This window comes from Pseudonaja textilis, chromosome 4, assembly GCF_049901715.1.
Source record: "Pseudonaja textilis isolate UNSWEBS1 chromosome 4, rPseTex1.2, whole genome shotgun sequence".
Lineage (NCBI taxonomy): Eukaryota > Metazoa > Chordata > Lepidosauria > Squamata > Elapidae > Pseudonaja > Pseudonaja textilis.
In genome coordinates, this window is record NC_141993.1 from 26,772,347 (window position 1) to 26,788,263 (window position 15,917).

At 35.1% G+C, this 15,917-nt stretch overlaps 1 protein-coding gene across 19 annotated transcripts in view; it reads left to right on the forward strand.

Moving 5' to 3' along the window:
• The first annotated feature begins 133 nt into the window (after window positions 1-133).
• The window catches only part of CPEB3 (cytoplasmic polyadenylation element binding protein 3), a 103,811-nt gene continuing 88,027 nt past the window's right edge, over window positions 134-15,917 (forward strand). For 4 of the 19 annotated variants that reach the window (XM_026710557.2, XM_026710558.2, XM_026710559.2 and 1 more), the window contains exon 1: window positions 9,616-10,652. In XM_026710557.2, the coding sequence (XP_026566342.1) occupies window positions 9,732-10,652 (921 nt within the window). In that variant the 5' untranslated portion in view covers window positions 9,616-9,731. Of the gene's footprint in view, window positions 273-7,353; window positions 7,473-7,545; window positions 7,634-9,381; window positions 9,534-9,585; window positions 10,653-15,917 lie in introns of those variants that run through there. The other 15 variants (XM_026710556.2, XM_087932462.1, XM_087932467.1 and 12 more) reach the window with 11 other exon arrangements.

Genomic DNA, 15,917 nt, shown 5'->3' on the forward strand with positions numbered 1-15,917 from the left:
CCCCCCTCTGGCTGTAAGCGAGACTGCCGTCAGCGCTCAAGTCACCATGGGAGATGTAGTTCCCGCTCCTTGCTACCCGTGAGGGGATTTAAATCCCCCTTCTTTCCCCCCCACCCCCCGCCCGCCCTTTCCTCCTCCTTCTAACGGCGCGCGCGTTAAGGTTGCTCTCACCCCCGTCCTTAAGCCGCAGCTGGGTGTGTGAGCGCGAGGCGGGTGGCATTTTTGCCTTCGGCTGCGGACGCGGCGAGATGGCTACGCTCGCTGCGGGAAAGGTCAGCATCTCGCCCCTGTCAATTTCTCTGCGGTTGGCTTTTCCTTTCGTCCACTTTGTCTCGGTCCCTTCTTGGGGGAGCGGGGAAAAAAAGGGCACCGATTCGTAGTTAGGTGTTTATAATGTGAATTACATCCTTCCCCCAAAAAAAACCCATGGCTTTCCTTTTCTTACAGGTTTGTCTTCTATGTCGTTCTCCTATTTCCCAAGTCTCATCCGAGACGATGATATTATTATTATTATTATTATTATTATTATTATTATTATTATTATTATTATTATTATTATTATTATTATGCCAACTTGACCAATAAAAATGGGTGGCTCCTTAGCTGTCAGTAGCCAGAAAGAATGTGAGGAAAACAAAACGAGAACCAGCCTCAGGTGGATGAGGCAAATTGCTCTTTTTTGAGGATAGGACCATACATACCTTCCTCCTCTTTCCTCCCAGTGAAGCTCTTAAAATTAATGTTGAATTGGGAAGACAAACTCTGTCTTAATTTTGGGACTGTGTTTCGGTGGGGTAACCTCTTAAAATATGTCTACTCCTAAAGGAAGAGTTAGTATTTTCTTTAACCAGCATGTTGTTTACAGAGCTACGTGAAATGGAGCAGAAAGAAGAAATGTCCCAGGCAAGAAGCGTTGAACTTCCAGCTACTATCTAGATGTCAGATTTTTTAAAAATTATATCAGGATGATGTAGTAGATAAAACATAGTACATGGGTGGGGGTGGCCTTGGTGCTCTCTGAGCTTGGTTGTTTTCTTGCAAATGTTTCATTACCCAAACTGATGATGTTACCTAGTTTGGATAATGAAATGTCTTCAAGAAAATAACCAAGCTCAGAGAATCACCAAGGACTCCTCATTTCAACTCTGACCACAAATATTCTCCTCTATCGAAACATGGTACAGTATACTTCGTTAGAAAAAAGAAAACCAAGAAACCTAACCAGTGGCTTGGTTCACACCACACACTTATCCACGGTTAACAGTCAGAGTTTATTCCATTAACCCATTTTTTTTGAATGTGAAATAACAGTTGAAACCATAATGTAATTACATAGGCTAAATTCCCTCAATGGGCTATGCTAAAATACGTATGGCAAGTTGTTTTTCGGTATATTGTACAGAGTGGGTTTTCTTCTAGGAATCTAACAGAAATAATGCTAATGTTACTTTAGCTTTGTTTTTGTTTTTTTAATGTAGATTAAATAGGTCCATCTGACTTAGAAGATTGCAGATGGCTTTGGTTTAAGAGTTAATAGTTGGGGATTGAAGAAATTTTGTATCCTTAAAAGTTGTAATCAAAAATTACAGTTTGTTTTCAAATGGATCCTCTCATTTCTAAACTACAAATTTAAAAGTATTCAATGGCCTAATTTGGTCATTTTGGTTCCAATAGCCTAATTTAATGATTTTTGTTTCCCAAAGAAAGACAATTTATTATTTTATGTAGAGCTAAAGCTCATTTATTTATCAAGAACTAGCAATTTTTCTATCAATTTTAAATACATATCAGCTGCTAGCTTGTTCACCTGATAAACAAGACACATAGTAGGATATAATAATTTGTATAGCTATTTTAATAATGGGATGTCTTATTTTTAGGGAACTAGTTATTTTCTTATCAATATGTGAATTGAATATAAATACAAAATGTTATGTTTAATATAGAACTCTGTATGCTGAATTTTATATGAAAAACTACGTGTTTTTGCATTCTACCCATAGCATTTGATATCAGTTCCATATTAATTTTGCAACCATAAGAATCAATGTATACCAGTTTTTCTCAAGATACTTCAGTTATGCTGTATTTCTAATTCTATTACTCACAGCCTCATCATTTTCCTTAAGAGAATCATGAACCTACATCAAGTTGTGAATTGAGGGACAGTGTTATACTGTTGTAAATATAGCTACAAGCTGATCTTGTCTTTTTTTCTCAAATCTCTAATGTTCATTTATTTTTCAGTTATGGGTATAACATGTTGTCTTTAAGAAACATATGACTATTTAACTTGAAAGACAAAATTTACCTATGTTTTATACTATTTCTAAACTTTCTGAAGGCTTCATTTATAGAAATACAGAAACAATATTGACTTTAAAGTGGTAGATTTTGCTCAAGTCTTTGGACCTTCAATATCACGGGTGTCAAACTCGCAGCATCACGTTGCCGTCACATGATGTTTCTTGATGTTTTTCCCATTTGCGGAGCTGGGGTGGGCGTGGCCTGCGTGTGATGCATCTGGCCCATGGGCCGCCAGTTTTACACCCCTGTTCTATATGTTTAACTTCCAAATAACCTATCATGCAATGAGACAGATGTTGAATTCTACCAGTATTTAATACTCTGGATATAGAAATGAATAGATAGAAGAAACCCTGGGGAAAGAATGAGTAGATGTCACTGTATCTTCTGCTCTAATAACACAAATACTTGTTCTCCAGGGTACATTCTCCTTATTTTACTATTTGTTCCAAAATACTGTAACTTTAAATAAAAATATCCCTTACTGTTCTACATTTGAAGAGTTTGCCCTTACATGAAATTGTTTATTTTCATGCCCTTTCACAACATAAAATTTCTTCCAAGTCACATCTGACTCCTGGTAATTTTAAGGATGTGTCTATTAGGGCTTTGACAATAATCAAAACTTCATAAAAGATACTTCCTGTGACATTTTCTCTATCTTGAAGTAATCTACAAAATTCAAATTTTGGTATTTAATCCGCAAATGCATATATTAACTAGCATGTTATGTTTATCCTACCTAACACATTTTACATCGCTTTCATTGTTCAGACAATGAGAAAACATTTTGTTTCTAAATATATAATAATGACCTTTTAATACAAAAATTATTTTTTTAGTAATTTAATCTAATTAAGGTTTCAGTGGAATCTATCTAGAATGCTTTATTCATTCATTTTTTATGCTGGGCCTTTCGTCTCTTTCCTATTAAAAGAAAACATGTTATTCATTAGATATTTCAGCCACGTTTTATGTCTATTAGGACTTCCTCATCTATAGTTTAAATAAATTTTCATCCTGATTTTATTTTTTATTAAATTGATAAAACAACAAAAATGCAAAAATAAGGAAAGGGAAAGAAATACTTATACACTGATAAAGAAAACATTACAGAGAAAATTTGAAAGGAAATATGATTATAGAATGAAAATGAAAATAGATTATATAAAAAATAAAAAAAAACATTCTAATAGCCATTCTCCTCCCATCCCCAGCCCCCATTTTTCCTAATTGCTAATTGCTACTTAAATATTTTTATACCATGGTTTGTGTGATTGTTGCTCATTTTTATTGTGGATTGTTTTAATTATTTTAAACAGCTGCTCTTTTTTCCTCAGAAGCCATATTTCTATATCTTAGTTTGCCTTCTTGAGTAATACGTTTTATATAAAGGAACCATTTCTGCTTGAATTTGATATCTCCTTTGATCTTAATGACTTCATCAGTAAGTTCATATTGCTTTCTTTGATTTACCATTATCTTTTTCACAATGCTTTGACTTCTTATTAATCAAGTCTACAGGCCTGGGATTCGAAGTAATAACCAGATCCAACTCTGTTTAGCTTTCTGAGATTAGCCAATGCTGGCTAGATGCTGCCATCTAGCTGGGCCATCCACAGTATGTATTGATGTGGTTTACATATGACTAATTCTAAAAAAAAATGTCTATCATAATTGCTTGGTTATTATTGTCAATTGTAGAACACATGTATCACTTCAAAGGAAATCAGAGTGATATTCCCAATATATGGGGTTAGAACAATAAATAAAAATAAATAAATAAAATGGGTCAAATTAGCAAAAGCAAGAATTTTTGACATTAAACATAAAAAGAAAAATTAATCATCAAAAACCCTTCAAAAAGTGATACCCTAGATTCATATATAAAATAAAAAAATTATATTACTTCAATTAAGTATTTTACTTCCTTCTTCTGAGGGCGCTCTCAGCCAGTGTTGATAGGAGGGGAGAGATCCAGTCCTTGTCCACTGCTTTTCAGGGTTCCACAGGGCTCGGTACTCTCTCCGCTCCTGTTCAACATTTATGTGAAGCCGCTGGGTGAGATTATCCATCACCATGGGCTGAGGTATGACCAATATACTGATGATATTCAACTGTATGTCTCGATCCGTGGTGAGTTAAGTAATGCCATGTCCTTCCCCTCGTAGTGCCTAGAGGCTGTTAGAGCTGGATGGGGAGCAACAGGTTATAAACCCCTGCAAGACCGAGTGGCTATGGTTTGGGGTTTGTTGGCTTCAGGAGAATTGCCACTTTTGGTCTTGGATGGGGTGGCACTACCCCAAACAGACCTTGTGCGTAACCTAGGGATTCTCCTGGACCTGCGACTCCTGCTCAAAGAAAAGGTGGCGGTCGTGGCCAAGAGGGCCATTTCCCTACTGTGAATTGTGCGTCAGTTATGCCCTTTCCTGGAACAATGGTCCCTACTCCCAGTCACTCATGCCCTAGTTACTTTCCGTCTTGACTATTGGAGCACACTCTACATGGGGCTGCCCTTGAAGAGCATCCGGAAGCTCCAATTGGTGCAAAATGCAGCAGCCCGCATGGTTTTGGGCAGACCTCGGTGTGCACATGTATCACTTCTCTTGTAAGAGCTACATTCGTTGCTGATTTGCTTCTGGGTGCAATTCAAGATGCTGGTTGTCACCTTTAGAGCCTTCATGGCTTGGGACCAGGTTATCTGAGGGACCCTCTCTTGCTGGTCACATCTACCCAACCCATCAGAGCGTGGAGGCAGGGAATGTTGTGGGCCCCATCCCCGAGGGAGACTCAGCTGGTGGGAGCCAGAAGAAGGGCCTTCTCCGTGGTGTCTCCCTCTCCCTGGAACATCATTCCCCCAGAGATTAGAACGGCCCCCACTCTAATACTCTTCTGGAAGGTGCTGAAGACCTGGTTCTGCCAGCGGGCCTGGGGAACCCAGAGCGGGATGGAGCCCATTAAATGGCTCGTGTGATCGGTCACCAGAGTGGGAGGTGATTTTATTATATTGTACTATATTAGTTTATTTTATTCTTTTTGTTAGTTTTGTTGTTTTAAATGTGGTTTTATATTCTGTAAGCCGCCTTGAGTCTCCATGGGCAAATAGGCAGCAATATAAATTCAATAAATAAATAAGTAGTAAGCAATTTACAATGTTGGTATCACAAGTAAAACAACTTAACTCCTTTTGAAGATCTCCCTAAGTGAGTCAGTAAAAAGAATTTGGGGCAAAACATAATGCTGAATGAAATAATTGAGTAGTATGAATATATGTGGGAGAAATTATCCTTGCCATCTTTAATTATACATTTAAATTGGACTAGAAACTAAAATGGAAACTAGTACAGATCAAATAACAGTGTGATGTTTCAGGGTGCCGTCTTCAGAGAATAGCTGGCTTTCAACCAATAGAATTTTTGTTATGTTTGGCTTCTTTTAGTAATTTAGTCTGGAAAAGGCAATTGACAGTATTTGGCTTTAACATGCCACATTTAGTTGACACCATCTGTGAATCTATTACAGAATGCTCTCAAATTATGAATGAATATAATTTGCCCTTGCCCTTAAATGGCAACTGTCCAGTAAAATAAAACTTTATTGTACTGTATTTATTTTTCCACACATCCAGACTTCCACACCACTCTCAGACATTAGATCAAAGTTCCAACTGCTTCCCTCAAAAAGAACAAAAGGGAGACTGAAGTATATATAATGCTTTTATTGGGAGACAGACCCCTTGAACCACATCTGAACAAATATGGCTAGAATTCATTTGCTCAGGTATAATTAAAACAGATGATTCAGATATTTAAATTCAATATAATTTAAAATTCCAAGAATTATGAAAATAAAGCTCCTTTGTACCTTAGCATATAATATCTGGAGCTACCTTATGATGGAATGCTTAGGTCTTTTATGTCTTCCCCATGTAATTTTGTCAGACAAAATGCTACAGGCAGTAACTGGAAAAACAGATATTTCTATGCATTAACTTAGTACTTAAAAGTTAATCCATCCTATTAATTGAAGTGATTTGTAATTCCAGCACGCTGGATATTCACACAGAGTTTAAGAATTTTTAATAGGAAAATGCCAGATGCAATGTTTTGAAATACATTGATTTATATATTTGCTCATTCTTATTCTGTTATATTTGACTTGAAGACATATGAATGTTGTTAAATATGTAAGTCAATTATTTCATTAAAAGGATATTAAAAATATTTTGATGAAAAAAATTAAAATCTACATTCAGTTCCTGTAGGTTTCTTAAAATTATAATTTCTTTATTTACAGTTACTAGCTAGAAGTTTCCCACCATAAAGAATGTTATGAAAATATAGTATGTTACATTTCTCATTTGTTTTAACAGAGTTTCTACATGTAAAGTCAGTTATGGAAAAGAGAAATCAATTGTCATATTATCCATGGTATATTTTAAAGTCACATAAGATTTTGTGTATGGCTGTGTGCGTGTGCACATTGCCTGAAAAGAAGGGCTAACTTTCATTGTAAACAGTAAGGGATAAATACTAAGGGATTTTTAAAAATCCATGGATATATGCAAGAATAGACTACGTATGATTTTTTTTTAAAAAAAAATTGCAAAGCAGGGAGAAGTAGAGACACAATAGATCTGAATATATGTTGATATATATATTAAACCTTTTTAATGGAATGAAATCCAGCTGCTTAGTTAAGGTCTAAGGTTATAACGACTTACTTTGGGCAGCTATTACCCGGTTGATTTTAATTCAGATACGATATAAATCTCTAAAAAACAAGGAAACGTTCGCGTTTTGATCCATGTCTAAATTAAGATCAATTATTCATATATGATTAAGTAACTATTATTTCCAAACGTACCTGTTAGGCCAGTTTTCCTTGTTGAAAATCTATATAGCCGTAGTTCCTGTTAATAAACGTGCCTCGCTGGTTTGAATAGTGTACTACAGTATTCTCCCAGACTGCCTCTGTTCGAAAGAGCTCATTCGCATAAAACTTCAACCCCCACAATTCCACTCCCGCGCATGCGCCTTAAGCTTATAGTTGTCAAAGTGCTCTTGCCAGAGCAATTTCTATTTATCATATACCAAACCCGAAAGAAGGAAATAGACATACTGTCCCTACCTTTCATTGCTCTTTAAATACAGAACACTCAAAAGGTAAATGTTCTAGGCATCTTGCCTTGACTGTGTGGGTTACTGCATGCAAATGAAGTACGAAGGGGATATTTTTTCTGTAGTATACTTTGGATTGACACAAATATATTCAGTGGGAGAAAAAGGGGTGGAGAAATCAGGGGACTCTGGATATTAACCTACAGGTAGGTATTTGGCTACCTGCTTTTTTTTTTTAGAGCAACGTCCTTTTTTTCTGGTTCAGATTATCTACATTCACTAAAAATGGATTTTGACCTTGAGAGAGAAAGGTGTGATTTTTAGTGAAATCTTAAGTGTAATATGAAGTTCTTAGTGGTATTTAAATCAGTTGTTATAATATAGCTTATCTACATTGAAAGACATAGTTTTAATAATATCCTTATTTATAGAAATGTTTTCATAAATAGGCATTTTAAAACCCGATGCAGAGTAATATCCCTGATTTTTTTCCTTTTGCATGAAATATTCTGTGTGTATATTGTCTACACTACTGCTTTGATTAATTTGATCGGAGTGCAGCTAATAGAAAACTACACAAAGGCTTTGATATTATGGCTTGCTGCAGTGCTGCTTTAAAGGTTTGCCTGCACCCCCTACAGCAGCGTCAGAACTGCGTGCAAAGATGCGCTAGTTTACTCCTTTTGGGGATTCTGAATTTAGCTTAGAAGACTCTATATATGCACCCTCTGCAACACGTTATTTTTAGCTCGTGTGTAGATCAGTAGTGAAGAAAATTATTTCTGTGAACTATCCTGCTGTGGATGAATATCCGTACAATATATGCTGCTGGCTGTTCTTACTCGATGGACTAACTATCTGTTTGAAGAGGAATGATAAATTTATGAATCCCTGGAATAGGAGAGACGTGTGAAAGAAAATTACTATGTTCATAATTCTCTTAAGTCCTCTAAGCAGCTGCTGTTATGACGCCTTGATTACTTCTACCTATGCAGTTAAATTGCAAGAAAAAACGAATGATTTCAACACCGGGTAAAGGGGTGGGGGAGGAAGAAAGGGAAGGGAAGAAAGCCACGACACAGCGTTAGATTTTGAATGTTGTACTACTAACTAAATCAGCTTATAAAGTTCAGTATGTTACATGGATGGCTGCCTTTACTCTATTTTACTTTTTCTCATAGCTTTCTTATAAAAAAAGCTAATGAAAGTTCTTGCAATTATTTGTGTATTTATTACATTTTCAACTGTCCAGTAATAAAAGATTTTTGGAAGGATATTAACATGAATGAAAGTAATGATACTTATATATTTCTGAAAGTCTAGTTATTTACAATGGACAGTATTTTAATTCATGCATGCATACTCTAATTCTGCAATTTGCCTTTGGAAAATTGTTACAGCTGTTGAATACTTTTATCAATTTTGAGGGTTTCAGTATTTGAGTATTTTTAAGCCAAAATAAATTATTTTTAAAGAAGGGTTAATCTACGAAGGCATTCATATTATAAAGGAGCGTAACTGAATTCAGTTAACTTTGCTCTCAACCACAACGTTGAATTCTTTAAAATATACGAGTGGGTTACGTTGTGTTGTATTTAACGTGCTTGAAAGAAACACCGAAGCAAGTCGGAAGCAAACCAGTTATTAAGCCGGTTTTATCCAAAATGGTTGTTAAAGCGAGCCAAACTGAATATTTTGTTATGTAGGGTACTTTCCTTCTCTCCTCTCGTCTCGTCTTGAGCGTTTACGCTTATTCTAGACTTGAGCTCGGGGAACTGTTTCGAATTAGTTGGCTGAACCTTTTTGTTGATTAATCAAAATGGGTATTCGGCTCCTTTAAAAGTCTATTCATAGGAAAGGGGTGGAGAAGAGTAAAGGCTGCTGTCTTTTTAACCTTGCTGAAGGACGCAGCAGTATTTATTGACGTATGCAAATAACAGGGGAGGAGGGTGTACGGAAAAACAGGAACCAGAATCAGTTTCTCATTGCAGGGCGAGAGCTCTGAGTTCCGGTATAAGAGAAAGAGACGTGGCGAAATTGCTGTAAATCTGTGCCCTATAAGCACATTTTTCCTTTGCACTGAAAGGAAGCAAGACATCGAAAAGGGTGAAACCTCTTCAAATGTGTTTTTAGAGGCAATGGGAACCGATCGTGCTGATTCAAACCGTTTACCCCTAAGGGGAGTGGGGGTGGGGATTACGTACTAGTATTGCTGTGTCTTGCAATTTGCGGCGGCATTATACTAGCAGTGGAATTGTAGCGAGCAGTGGAAGGCTAAAGCAGCTTTATGAATGTTAATACTCTATGGTTTTTCCTTTTTTCCTCCTTTCAGCTGCGCAAACCATGCAGGATGATTTACTGATGGACAAAAGCAAAGTCCAGCCTCAGCAGCAGCAGCGGCAAGATCCAAACGCAGCAGAAGCTCCTTCTACACCCATAACGTCAGAGACACCCAAATCGGAGGACAGTCCGGTGACTAGCATCGGCTCAGCAGCTCCTGCCCAAAATAGCAAAGAAAAGATGCAAATGGAGTCTCCCATCTTGCCGGGCTTAAGTTTCCACCAGCCTCAGCAGGAGCCTACAGCCGGCACGTCCTTGTCTCCCTCCTTCGGAAGCACTTGGTCTACAGGGACCACAAACGCAGTGGATGATAGCTTTTTTCAAGGGATTACCCCAGTTAATGGGACAATGCTTTTCCAAAATTTCCCTCATCATGTCAATCCTGTTTTTGGAGGCACTTTCTCCCCCCAGATTGGCCTAGCTCAGACTCAGCACCACCAACAACAGCAGCAGCAGCAACAACAAGCACAGCAGCAGCAAAGGAGGTCACCGGTCAGCCCTAATCAGGCATCTTTTGCCCAGAGAAATGCTGCTTACAGCCATCAGCCCATCATGACCAGCAAACCTTCTTCCTCTTCCACTTCCACCTCTTCTCCTTCCAGCTGGAATAACCATCAGAATGCAGCTTGGAGTACACCTTCCAATCCTTGGGGTGGGCTGCAAGCTGGCAGAGACCCTCGAAGGGCAGTAGGTGTGGGAGTTGGTGTGGGAGTTGGAGTTGGTGTGCCATCCCCACTCAATCCCATTTCACCTCTTAAAAAGCCCTTTTCTACCAATGTTATTGCCCCACCGAAATTTCCCCGGGCTGCTCCTCTAGCTCCAAAATCCTGGATGGAAGACAATGCCTTCAGGACAGACAATGGCAATAATCTATTGCCTTTTCAGGTAAAGTCCTTTCTTGGAGTGCAGAACAGGGTGGGTTGGTTGGGAGAGAGGAGGGGCAGAGATATTTTAGCATTTGTCTTATAATTTAATCCTGTAAAATTGAATGTTTTTGTCATTACAGTTTATGCTAGCATTAGGTAGCAGTCTTTCTTCCTATAATTAAACCTAGGTACTTGTAGGCAGCATTCACATATGTTAGTGATTCAAAAACAGATTAGATTATTTCTAAGCTCCTTGTTTCCGTTTGATTTTGAAAATATTTGCATTTTGGTTCTAGCTCTTTTCCTTAATATTTGCCTCCCATTTTATGCATTTTAACTGAAATATTATTTAAAAATGGGAAATAGAGTTTCAAATCTTGTCTAGGTGGTTTCATATTGTAAATTAAATAGTATGACCAAATCCAACAACACTTGAGGAATCTGTTTAATTATCCTTTCCACATTAAAGGACCAATCCCTTTTGTTAAAACTGCTCTGCCTCACTAATGCTGAGAAATGAGGTTCAACAGGATTGTGTTTGCAAAATTAGGCATATGAATGCAAATAACATGCTGAAATTGCTAAAATGTAATCATGATAATATGTTCAGGGTGTGGATTTAAATAGATTTTAGGAAGAGGCTTGGGTGTGTATTGACCTGAATAGCATTTACTATTAATAAGAACATGTATATGGCAATATAGAGATTAAGACACATTAAAATATTTGTGTGGAGTAAACAATTTGATTTTTTTCATACTCAATATCTGAGGAAAGATACAATAGGACATGACCTTCACAGCCATATTGCAATGGGGCCTATTTACTAGCTATATAAGCCTTGAAATATTTAAAGCGGCAGTGTCTTACAATGGTTTTGTTATCTAAGAGGTCAAGACAGATCAATTGCAACAACTGAGACTGAGTAAAATTGAAGCTTTGCAATTTTAATGTGGAATGGAACTTTAGTTGGTATTAAATGTTTACTTAAAGCATGTGGGCCAATTATTCAGTTATCTTATATCCAAATCAGTTTAAGATAAAAGCTTTTCTGTATTCTAATGTATTTTACCCATAAGCTATTATAAGTAAATATATATTAGATTCTTTGTACAGTGAAATTAATTTTGGTTTTGCACTACATTTTTCAATACATACAATATAATATAAACTGTTATAAAATTACAATGTATTCAGTGGTACAGAATATCAACTTACTAATGCTGGTTCATTTCATTTAGTGACCTGCTGCCTTTAGACTTCCATTTGATACTTCACTCTGTTTGAACAAAATAGTTAATAATTTTTATTGGTTCTGCAGTGGCATATTTCTGTCACTTAGTATTTCAATCTTAAAACTAAAGGATAGATTCAGACTTTTTAAAGTCATGCTATTTTTTAAAATTGTATTCCAATGTGGCATTCTAAAATTCATAATTACAGTAAGGTATTCCTCAATTTACAACCACAATTGAGCCCAAAATTTCTGTTGCTAAGTGACACATTTGTTAAGTGAGTTGCCCTATTTTATGACCTTATCTTCTGGTTGTTAAGCAAATCACTACAGTTGTTAAATTAGTAACTCAGTTAAGTGAATCCGACTTCCCCATTAACTGTGCTTGTGAGAAAATCATATGACCTTGGGACACTGCAACCATTATAAATGAGTCAGTTTGATCCTCAGTTTGATGAGAATTTTGATCCTGTGACCATGAGGTTGTTGCACTGATCATAAGTGTGAAAAATGGTCATAAGTCACTTTTTTCAGTGCCATTGTAACTTTGGTTACTAAACAAACTCTTCTGAGTTGAGGACTACATATATATGCTTCTAAATATGAAGTGATGAAATGATAAAATAATTAAATATGTTTTTATATAAATTTTATTAAACATTACAATTACAAAGATAAAAACTAATAGAAACTAAAAGAATAAAAAGGAAGTGCAGGAAAAATATAGAATAGAAAAATAGAAAAAATATAGTAAGAATATGTATATATAAAGAAATAACTTTCTCTTCATCATAAATATGCACAATTTTTTGTAATTTTTTGTTGCCTCTTAAAATGCAACAAATGTATTTTTTCCCTTATGTCCCTTGTAATAAACAGATCCTTAAAGCCTCATCTTTCAGTCCTTATTAGCAAAGGTCTATTAAAAATTACCAGAGATGGCAACATATCTATTTCAACCTTGATCAGACAAACCAACTTTATATTCCTTCCTTTTACTTTTAACAATCTCGATCTTTAATCCCTTCAAATAGGATCCTGGAATTTGATTTGTTTTAGTAATTTCTTTGTTTTTACCAAACTCTTCAAAACTTTTAATAAATATCTCTTGTAATCTAATATAGGATAGTTATTCAGGTTATTCCTTTGATTTGTTATTTGTATATTCCTTTTATTTTATATATATATATATATATATATATATATATATATATATATATATATATATATATATATTTTCCTTTTAATTAAGACATCAATTGGTTTCATTTGTATATCCTGTATAGCATCTTTTTCCATATTATAGGCCGTCATTTTTAAATCCACTTTCAAATCAACCTATCTTGTCCAGTAAAACTTGTTCTTCTTTCATATCATCTTTTAAACGTTCTATAATGGAGACAGATTTAAAATTAACTACTGGGTCCATTGCTTACAAATATTTTCTAATGTTAAAGTATTCTGCTTCATTCTTTATCAATAATTCACACTTGTGTGAATTTTATTGTAATCTTTAGTTCTTTTTGGTTCCTTCTAGTGTCCAGTGTTCAAGGTCCCAGTTTTTTTTTAAGAATTCAAAGGCAAAGTATTTTCCCATGCAAAGAGTTTTATAATTTCAAAATCTTATTTTAAATCCCTCTAGACCCATACTCCATTTGTAATTTTCCAAAATTAATATTAGAATTACTCTCTTGCTGTTTATTCCAAAAATGATTTTTTAAAGTCCATAAAGTAACTTCTTTGGCTAAAGCAGACTGAAAAAACCTTTGTCAATTCAAAAGTTCTTAATATCTGAAGAGTAATTAAAAAGCAATTCCCAATCATGATTAAAAATGGCTCAGATTACAGTTTAGCCTGATTTCCAAACTCACGAGATTCCATTGTCTTCTGATCTCCTCATGAGGAGCAACTATCTGGAACATGACCCCGAATCTTCTCCCTGTTTAATAATTTTGAAGAGCTGATGTGCTTGCCAGCTCTTCGTTCAACTGCAGTTGTAGATTTTGCTTTGAGCAAAGCCATCTTCAGTTCACCATTTCTTACTCTGAAGACCCAATCTATGCTTCTAACAGTATACAACATGTCGGCATTTGGAAGCATAAATATTTATGCTAAAATGGATTAAAAGTATTGGTATTCTAAATTGTTGGTATAAGGTGATGTATAACACTTTCCTGATTAGCATTCCATTCGAGTTCAGTAAAATTAGGACTCAGATTGTTGGGGGCAATATGCTGACTCTGTAAACTGCTTAGAGAGGATACTAAAGCACCATGAAATGGTATATAAGTCTGCTATTGCTATAGTTGCCTTGGAATATCAGTCCCAAATTGAAGGAATTTATGATAAAAATGCAAAAACAACCCACACTCCTTTTTTATGAACTATAATGCTACATTTAACTAAAGGTAAACATACTTTTCAGAGATTAAATGTGATCCTCAATTGAACATATATTTGTAATAGAAGGAATGGACACTGTAGGTTTATTATGTAAGATTATTCCCTTTTGCCCTTACTCTGTCCAGTCAAAGAATTATTTTCTTTTAGAGTTGTCTTCTAATGGCAACTGATATTTGTTCTTTTGATATTACTGTAGAAACAAGACCCTTGTGTTTTTGCCAAACCATAATACTTAGATTTTTCAAGATTGGGATATATGTTATCTTCAACACTACATTTCCGTTGAATCTTTTCTTTTATAATTATTTGAAGTAGTTGATATTTCTTGCTTGTTCTAAATGTTCCAATGTTTTTTCACTGACAATTTGGCCATTCTTTGGAAAACCATTTCATTTTGAACACAAATAGCCAGCTCCACACATAATCTAGCGATCATGAATGTTTTGTATACTGGATATAAATGCAGAGAAGATATACAGCTTCTCTTCATGTATATTGGTTTAGTAGTTGTTTAGTTGTCATTTTTATTTCTCTGAGAATCCAAGGAACCTTGGTTCTGAAATCTGGACATAAGAATGTTTTATCAAAGTACAATTCTCATTTTATTGTTATATGCCCTTACAATTGAAAATTAAGATTTAATAGTAGGATTCCTTGACCTTAGAGGTTTGAGTACCGTTAAGAACATCTAATGTCACAATGATTGTTTTCAGTATATCAACATTTTGAAAGAACAATTAAGTAATTTATGGTGCTATCTGGGAATATATAATTTTAACCTAGTATGTTGTATTATAATCATGTTGGAACTATAAATATTTTTATACTTCGTGAAATTATTAGCTAGCTAAAATATAAAGTATACATTTTTACATACTATAAGATTTGTTTTTTTTAAAAGCCACAATTGTCAATATGTAAGAGTATCATATCACATATGCTATTGTTCTGTCATCCAAACTGTTGAAATAAATAAGAGCATGTTATACAAAAAACCCTCTTCCAATAATTCTGGACATTAATTACTTGCTATATTAAATTTAATCAGCACTGCATAATATATGCATGTAGTTCAGTCTTAGAAATAAAGTCACTCTTGTTTACAGAAATACATGAGGGAATAAGTGGCATACTTGAAAAAAGACTTAACCTACTCTGTATATCTATTTATATAATGTCCTTTTAAGTGATAGAATGTACAAAATATTTTAATTTATCAGCTTTAAGTGTTAAGAAACCTTTTTTATTCACATTATCTGTTATATAGTTTGTTTCTTCTTTAATATCAAGCTTATTTCTCGTTTTTTCTTGTCTGATTTGATTACGTTTAAGCCCCAGTTTGCTTAATAGCTATTCTGCAAGATAGCATTGTTCTATTGTTGCTTATGGAAGATCTTGCTTGACTTATTAGCAGGATATCCTGGAGCTTAATATGCCTTTTGCAACAACACATAAATTCAGTTCTCTTCTATAGAAAAAATGGTGGAAACCATATATTAACTTTTCAATATAGGTAATTTTTTCTGCTTTAAGCATTCAATTCCTTTGATTAGACTCGTGAAGGAACAGTTCAAAAACCTTTGACAGTATACAAAATTGAGCAATAAAGGATAATTAAATGCTTTTGATATATAGGAGTGAGATTAA